General features: G+C 53.4%; 1 protein-coding gene across 1 annotated transcript; it reads left to right on the top strand.

The window, feature by feature from the left end:
• The first annotated feature begins 873 nt into the window (after positions 1 to 873).
• mansc1 (MANSC domain containing 1) lies at positions 874 to 7,968 on the top strand. Its single transcript, XM_086023068.1, has 9 exons — positions 874 to 1,420; positions 2,013 to 2,137; positions 2,230 to 2,327; positions 2,673 to 2,771; positions 4,089 to 4,382; positions 4,741 to 4,953; positions 5,638 to 5,883; positions 5,977 to 6,123; positions 6,210 to 7,968. The coding sequence occupies exons 1-9, from the start codon at positions 1,382 to 1,384 to the stop codon at positions 7,070 to 7,072; spliced, it is 2,124 nt and encodes a 707-aa protein (XP_085879194.1). The 5' UTR covers positions 874 to 1,381; the 3' UTR covers positions 7,073 to 7,968.
• Positions 7,969 to 8,291: the final 323 nt, after the last annotated feature.

The raw sequence follows: 8,291 nt of genomic DNA, 5'->3' as shown, positions 1-8,291 counted from the left end.
ATCGTTCACTCCTTCCCTACACAGGGGTTTTATCTTTTGCATTATATTCTCTCACCGGTCAAATGGGAAACGAAAAGATCATGACGAATAAAAAACGACACGTTTTGCTCTTTGTACAAATAAGAAAGCATTGGAGACCCGAGAACATCCTGACCTGAAGAGAAGTCGAATAAGTTGATTTGGGTCTTATGTACGAATGTACTTTTAGTTTGCACCGCAAGAGGCCAGTAGTGACACGTGAGTCAAACGTTTCCTGTTTTCCAAATTTGCAGCGCACTTAAGATTTGGGTTTCAGTCAATTGAGAGTTTGTGATTTTCAATGTGAAATCGCGTGTTTAAAATGGGACGTCTTAAGACGGCTCGTCATTAAAGCCGCCAAGGAAATGGTTCAACACAAACAAAAGGAAAAAGAAGGCACTCTGATGTCGAGAATTCACGTGGCGGAGTCAGACGTTTTTAGGTCCACCCCACGTTGAGCCACGCCTCGAAATGCGCATGGAAGCCATGTATTTGCATTGCAGAGGCAAGCCCCCACTTTAGCTGTTTTGGTCGTCAGTGCGCCCTCCAGTGGACCAAATGAGCACCAACCGGTCGATGAGCCGTTTGCAGTCATAACTGGAGTTGCTGTCATTTACAATATTACAACACAATACAATTCAATTTAATCGTTATAGCGCATGTCACAACACTTTACATACAACAACAAAATGGCCATAATACAACAAGTGAAAACAACACATGAACACAAAACACTATGTACAATAGACACCGGAAAACAGCCGAAAACCGTCAGTCTCCGGTCGGATCAAAAGCCAAAGAATAGAATTTGAAAATTGGACAGAGGGGGGGGGTGGGCTTGCCAAACATTCAGTGGAAGGTCGTTCCAGCGGGAAGGACCAGCAACAGAGGACTCGATCGATAAAAGCATCTTAAAATGAACCCTAAGATGCACTGGGAGCCAGTGAAGGGAGGCCGGAATCGGTGTTGTGTGCTCCATCTTCCGGGCTCCAGTTTGGAGGCGAGCAGCAGCATTTTGGAGCAACTGGAGACGCTAGAGAGAGGACCGGCCCACTCCAAAATGATCTCTTTCACGAGATAAACGATACAAAAGAAATGAGTCGCTACATTTTGAAGAAGCGGTTTCGTGTGCGTTGCTGCTGGACAAGAGACGGGAGGGGCCGACTTTGTATGTGACTTTTTGCCGACCCTGATTGACGTTTTTGCTTTTCTTGAGCGAGCGAGCAGCAACATTGGCGACAGCTGCCCTTGTAACGCCCCACCCGCCCTGCTGGTGGCAGCAGCGGGCCTCCGTCCTTCCTCCGATTGACGCGACGAAGTAGGAAAAGCGGAAGCAGGCAGAAGGCAGCAGGCAGCAGGCAGCATGTCGCCACCCGGAGGGAAGATCAACAGACCCAAAACGGTGAGGAAACTCGGCTCCGCGAGAAGCAACAAACAACCGCGCGCGCACGAGCGCATGCACGCAGGGACTTTGACTTGCCACTTGACCAACTTGTGACCCTCCGTCAACCCGGAACAAACTCAACACAGCTCCCAGTCTACGTAGCTCTAGCTTTAGCCTGCATGGCATTATCCTCGCTCCTTTTGTGTTTTTTGTTTTGATGTTCGCATTTGATGCGAAGTGCAGAAATCAGGAGCTGGAAGCACTTGAGTGGCTTTTCGTAGCACTTGGAATAAACAGGACGCGTGACAGCAAAAGTTGGAAAAGGCTCGTTGATCCAAGAAGCGTGCAATGCGCATTTGGGGGGAGGAGCAGAAAGAAACGTGACGTTTGACTGCAAAAGTGTTCGATCGGATGAGCTGCAGTAAACATTTTCTCCTCTCACTTGGAGCGGTTGTGACGCTTTATCGCAGGATGGTATGTGCCACAATGATTGCTCTTTTACTCTTCGAGTAGGAGTGAGCCTTTACTGCTGCAAAAAAGCTGCCCTTTAAAAACTTGCCGATTGTGGAATAAAGCTTCGTGCAATGAGGCGGTGTGGTTTTTGCGGCAGGAGTTGGGCAAGAAGCTGTTCAAGCGCCGCCGTGTCCTGGGGCGACAGAAGAAGAAGCGACATCAGATCGTGGGCGCCGTGCTGGACCAAGGCCTCATCACCATCCATCACCTCAAGAAGAGGAAGTCAGTTGCACACCGCCCAAGTGCCTGCCTGCCTGCCTGCCTACCTGCGTGCAACGTGATTGTGCAATAAGAATGTTCGTTCCTCCTGGCAGTACGAGTCCCAGGGCCAACATCACGTTGTCGGGGAAGAAGAAGCGAAAGCTCATCAAGCAGCTGCAGCACCTTCAAAAGGACAAAGCCGCAATGGAAGGTGAGGACCGTTTTGGCTCCAAAAATGTTCACACACACGCTCGAGCGGAGCCATTTGGCGTTTTGCGATGGAAATCGTCATCTCAGACGATGCGGTTTGGCCATCGTCAAAGCTGGCGTTCTTTTCGTACATTTGGACATCCGCTTTCAAGATTTCAAAAGGAGTTCAGCTTCTCTGCCGCCGCCACCTTCTTGCGCTAAATTATGTAGCAGTCGAGCTTGTTGTGGCTTGACGTGCTACTACGCTCAAGGTCTGCAATTGTACATTAGCTCGGCGAATAGCTAATGCCTGTGTGTGTGTGTGTGCGTGCGCTTGTGCGTGTGTGTGTGTGCTTGTCGTGGCCAGTTGAAGCTGCAGCTCCTCCACCAAAGAAGAACGCACGCAAGAAAAAAAAGATGACGACGGCGGCGGCCTGCGCGGACGTCAAGATGGACGATGGAGAATAAGCCCAAAGACGTTCTTATTCCGTTGAAGGCAAACATCATGTTTGTCGAAATACCAACCTGTCCTTCACACAAACGGTCAATCATGTTGCTTTCGCGGTCATGCAAACAAGATCTCCCAAAACATTTGGACCTTTTCTTTGCGTCAAGCTGAACATGCGCCACACAAAAAGTGCATGCGTGTCCTCTGCGCTTAGGCACAGACTTGCTTTCAGCCAACATTGGCTGCGTTTACATGGACAAAATGCCTGCAATCGATTATCGTCGCATGCGCATGTTCTCATGGACACTAAAAATATCGACCCGATTAGGACTCGCGCGTTCATGCATCACACTTTTGATCGGAACAAATTATTTTGTTGAATTTCCCAAATGGAACGGAATAAGTCTTTTCTTGTGCACCATTCGGATTAACAATCGACATAACGCATCCCTCTCGTTTGGAATAAAATCTTGATCGGAATGGGCTTGATCGGGTCAGAATATTCCAAATGGGCTGTGTACATGAAGCATTTTTATTCCCATCCGGCTTTTAATCCGAATAAATGTGTCCTTGTAAACATAGCCAGTGTTTTCATAAAAACACATTGAATGTATTCAATCCATTTTACTGTACATTACAATATGTATTTGCATTTGGCGCTTTATTGGGCAAGGTTTTTGCATTCTGGAGTAGTTTCATCCCTTGTAATTTACAACGAGAATGTGTATTGTTTGACTTGAGTTTTGGATAGAAAGCCATGGAATTGAGGAATGCGCTGGCCAAATGAACCCTCGGCTGTCGCATGCAAAAAACAACAAACGTTAAAAACAAGACCGGGAATCATTCAAATAGATGAACATTCACATGTATGTTGTGTATTGTATCTATTTACGGTATATACAAAAATAAGAAAAGCCATTCCAATGACAAATAACGATTTCGGATATAATAAATCAAATTAGAAAAATGCAAATAAGAATAAGAAAAAAATAAGTCCAAAATACTGATTCCATGAAAAAAGATGCAAAAGAATAAAAGGCAGCATTTTTTTTAAACAATAAAAAAGACAGATATGATTCACGTAAAATATAGGGGATGAAAATAAGAAAGAAATCGCCATTTAAATTAGGCTTAGACTAAGAATAGACCAAAAAATAATGACTCAAAAAGAACCAAACGACTCCGAAACAATGATTCAATTAGTTGAAGAAAAAGATGAAGCCTGAGTCGTGTGCTGAAAAGCGGCCGGCCCCGCCCCCTTGCACCCCCCCCCCTCCACGCCCCCTCCCCCTCCCGGAGGACAAAGCCAAAAATGGGTCATCTGCTCGGAACCAGCGAGCTCTCTCGTGCTCGCCTTCGCCTTCGCCTTCGCGCTGCTGCCGGCGGGCTCGCCTCGGCTCGGTTCGGCCGCTTGGCTTGTTGATCCGCGCCGGAGGGACGACGACTCGGCTGGCGACGCCAATGACGCAAGCGCGCGACTGAGCCGGAGCGCAGCGCAGCGCAGCTCAGCGCAGCTCAGCGCAGCGGTCGACCAACATCGGCCGACCAGCATCGGCGCACCCGGCAGGTGTGTACGTTTGCGCGTGAGCCAGGCGGTACCGCGAGCGGTCGAACCCGCGGACGGGGTCGGTGAGCGGCGTGACGTCACGCGCGGATGCTAAGCAATGAAACGAGCGCGCCGTTTGATTTTGTGCGTAGAAGACTGGCACGTCGGTGACGTCAGCGGATGGCAAACAAAGAGGCCAGTTTGGAGTCGGCTTGGCGAGCTAGCCGCGTTAGCATTCGCGCGCCTCGTCTTGATCAAGGATGGATGACTCGGCACGCCTCGATGCCGCTGATTGGTGTCGGCCTCGGCCAAGGTCCACGCTTGCGATAGCTCCGACGTCGGCGAGCAGGCAAAGTCCTTGCGGGCGCACTTTGGACCACAAAGGCTCTGCGCCGCCGAAGAGCAACGAGAAGACGCTGACGTGACGCCTCTGCCGCGCAGGTCTCCACTTTTTTTCTCGCTTGTCCTCCTCGCCCAGCCAAACCAGATTTTCACGCCTTCCTTCGTTTGTGCTCGAAAGGTCTTGGCGTCGTCGGCCGGTTCGCTTGTGTCGCCGCTCGCCGTGTGTCGAGTCTTTGGACTCTTTGGGACGGCTTAGGTCAAGTCAAGTCGGTTGTATTTCTCCAGCCCTTCGTCGCAAAAGAGTTTCAAAGGGTGGGTTTCACTTGACAAAGAATGTTCAGGACATCCCCTGATCTTCACCTCCAGGAGGGCAAAGGGAAACTCTTGGAAATAAAACGGGGGCGCGGGCAAGAGAAACCTTGAGAAGGGGCCGCAGATGGGGGAATCGGGTTGCGGCGGAGGCCGAGCGGGCGGCATTGAACCCGATAACGACGCCATGCGCTGAGAAGAATGGAAGAGTCCATTTCCTCAGACGAAAGACGCCTTGGGGGAGGCCAACCCCAAGCGGGGGCTCCTCCTCGGAGGGCGTCACGAGCGGACGGAATGGGACGGCCGCGACTGCGCGTTTGAAAAGAGAGCGTCGAGGCAAATAGAAGGCGGAGATCTTTGCCGAGTGGCTTTGGCCGCGAGTCCGTTCCTCAAGCCTCGGAGGCGTGTCCCGGAACGGGTGCCGCTGACGAGCGGGCCAATGATCAACAACGTCCGTTGTTTCGTCTCGCCAAGGCGCGCCTCCAGATTAGTTTGTTCTTCCGAACGGCATCCGACTTTGTTTGTCCGGCGCCCCGAAAAGCCGCGCCGGCGCCAAAAGGACGGCCCCCGTCGGTCACAGCGCAAAAAGGAGGGCGGGAGCTCTTGCGGTCGCCTTCGGGGGGCTTTTTGTCTTTCGGCCCGCCGTCGGCGCTTGATGTTGAACCCGATGCCGTTTGTCCCGCGCAGACTTCCCGCAAGCCCGTGGTCCCGCCTCTCCTCGCGCCATGACGCGTCCGCTGGCCCTGCTGGCGCTGGCGCTGGCGCTGGCGCGCGTCCGCTGCCAACCCGAGCGCTGCTTCTCCCGGCAGCACCGGAACGCCGCCGTCAACGCCAGGGCGGCGCTCGCCGCCGTCGGCGTGGCCACGGCCGCCCGATCCCTGGCGACCGAGCACGATTGCGTGCTGGCCTGCTGCTCCCAGCAGGTGCAACCGGGTGAGCGCCCCGTCGTCTTCATGCCGCCTTCATCCCGACCTGCTCGTGACCCCGCCTCGATGCAACGTCACGGCGGTCTTGGTGTTTGCGCAGGCGCCAAGTGCAACGTGGCCGTGTTCAACGGCAACAGGCGCGGCGGCGAGGGCGAGGACAACTGCTTCCTCTACCACTGCCCCAACGAGCGCGACTGTCCGCTGATGAAGGCGCCGCCTGGCGTGCGCACGTACGACATCTTCCAAGGTAAGCGCTTCCCCTTCTCGTTTGCTCAGCTGTCCTGCGCTCACTTCCTCTTCAGTCGCATGCGCTCACTTGCTGTTCCCGCACAGGTGCGATCCACCTGAGCACCGTCCGTCCCGTTGATCCGACGACCGCCAGCGGGCGACCGGGCGCCGCGCCAACGGCGCCCGCGGTGCCCGCCGAGCCCGCCGAGCCCACGCCGCCCGCCGGCACACCCGTTCTCATAACTGCGACTGCGACGACGACGACGACGACGACGGCCACCAAGCGAGCGGACAAAATGGCAAAAAAGCAAAACAAGACAAAAAGCCACAAAAAGACAAAAAGTGAGGAGGCGGGGCCAAGGACTGCCGACAAACTGTCTGTCAGCGCCCCACCTCCGACCACCACTCGGCCAACTAGCGCTCCGCCTACTACTACCACTCCTGCTGTTGCGACTCCGCCTCCTGTGACCGTGACCCCACCTACAACCGCTATGACTCCAGCGCCTGTGACCGTGACTCCCAACACTATATCGAGCCCGCCTCCTGAGACCGCCACTCCACCGGCGACGACCGCGACTCCGCCTCCTCGCACCACGACTCCGCCTACGACTACCGCCGCGGCGACTCCTGCGCCGGCTGCGATTCCTCCGACTCCGACTCCGACTCCTCCCGCGGCAACGAGTCCGCCGCCTTCATCTGTGACCGCGCCCACTCGGACGACGGCCGGCGGTAGGCGGAGCCAGACGTCCGAGGTGCCGGTGGGTCCCCACGGCAGCAGGGCCCAGAACAGCAGCGTGAAAGTGTGGGCGGGGTCGGGGGCGCTGAAGAGCGGCGTGGTGGCGCTGGTGGTGGCGCTGGCGGCGTCGCTGGCGCTGGCGCTGGCGGCGGGCGGGCGCAAGGCCATGGAGTCCTTCGACAGGCGCCATTACACGCGGCTGGAGCTCAACGACCTCCACTACGACCTGTGAAGCCTCCCGACGGGACGGCCGCACGCACGACATCTTTGCGTGATGCGAGCGGGCCCACGTTGTCCCGGGGGCGGGGCTCGGCGCTTCCCGCTCGGCCCGACCGGCTTTGTCTTTGCTGTGCCCCTCGGTGGCGGTGGCGCCCAACTCAGGAAGACGCGCCACTCTTCACTTCTTCGTGCCGGCCTGCCACTTGCTCACCTTCGGGCCGCAAGCGACAGTTCTTGCCGTCATGGGTTAGATTGATAATCGCTGAAAATCATCGTTGAATTCGCTTTCCTCGATTGAATAATTTCAGAGGACCGATTGCAGAAAGTGATCAAACTCTTCCGATTCTGATTCTGGTTCGGTTGCGGGCTGCCCGCGCAACGTCCGTCACGAAAGCTTGCTTTCCAAAGTCCGAGCAGATGCTTGCAAAGGTCTCGCTTTGAAAGTCTGCTTTCATGGCGGACTGCCCAAATCGGACAGTATCGGCTGCCGAAGAATCGGACCGTTTGAAATTCAACCATGGCTCCGGGTGACTCACGGATGATCCAAATAGTTATCAAGTCATGAGACAATGTTTGACTTAGTTGCACCTCTACATCACCTGCATGTCTTCTTTCTCACTAAACGGCAACACACAAACACACTTTGGATGTTTCGCGTTTTAAGATTTCATGACTTTTCAGCAGTTGTTTATATGCTGCAGTGCCCAACTTGACCACACGATGGCGGCAGCAGCAAGCAAATCACTCGTCACTTGTTTTTTTTTTTCTTTCCCTCCAAGCATTTTTACTCATGTTTGTCAGATTTTTCATGCTGTTGAGTTCAATCCAAGCTGATTTTGTTTTGAAGCCAAGCGACGCTTTTTGCAGAAGTTTTCTTATTGTTGTACGCATTAAAAAATGTGAAGGTTGTTTGTTTCTCATTTTGACGTCCAAAGCAAAAGTGATTGATTTCGGAGTTGTCATGGTGAAGAGTGTGTTTTTGATCGGTTGCCGAGCAGAAAAAAAGAGAGTGCCACTAGTTAGTTTTATGTTAAAATGTTGTGATTAACTTGGCTGAAGTGTGCGTGTGTATGGGGGGGCGTACATGTAGTGTATTTGGGTTGAAATGATGTGATGGGGGAAACAAAGTAGGCTCCAACGAGTTTATTTACGCGGACGTGATTTAATTGATTTCGTAGGACGTAGCCTCGCGTGATAATAGTACATGTCGAAGATTAGAACAGTAGTAGGGC

This window comes from Filicampus tigris, chromosome 22 (assembly GCF_054856515.1).
Source record: "Filicampus tigris isolate MCC_2025a chromosome 22, RoL_Ftig_1.0, whole genome shotgun sequence".
NCBI classification, from domain to species: Eukaryota; Metazoa; Chordata; class Actinopteri; order Syngnathiformes; family Syngnathidae; genus Filicampus; species Filicampus tigris.
This window is presented reverse-complemented; position numbering and strand designations above follow the sequence as displayed.

What these genes read in the sequence shown, in the direction of transcription:
- mansc1 (XM_086023068.1), top strand. Translation starts at nt 1,382, where the DNA reads ATGTCGCCACCCGGAGGGAAGATCAACAGACCCAAAACG. An exon ending in AGATCAACAGACCCAAAACG is followed by an intron (nt 1,421 to 2,012) that starts GTGAGGAAACTC and finishes TTTTTGCGGCAG; the next exon opens with GAGTTGGGCAAGAAGCTGTT. An exon ending in CAAGATGGACGATGGAGAAT is followed by an intron (nt 2,772 to 4,088) that starts AAGCCCAAAGAC and finishes GCTCGGAACCAG; the next exon opens with CGAGCTCTCTCGTGCTCGCC.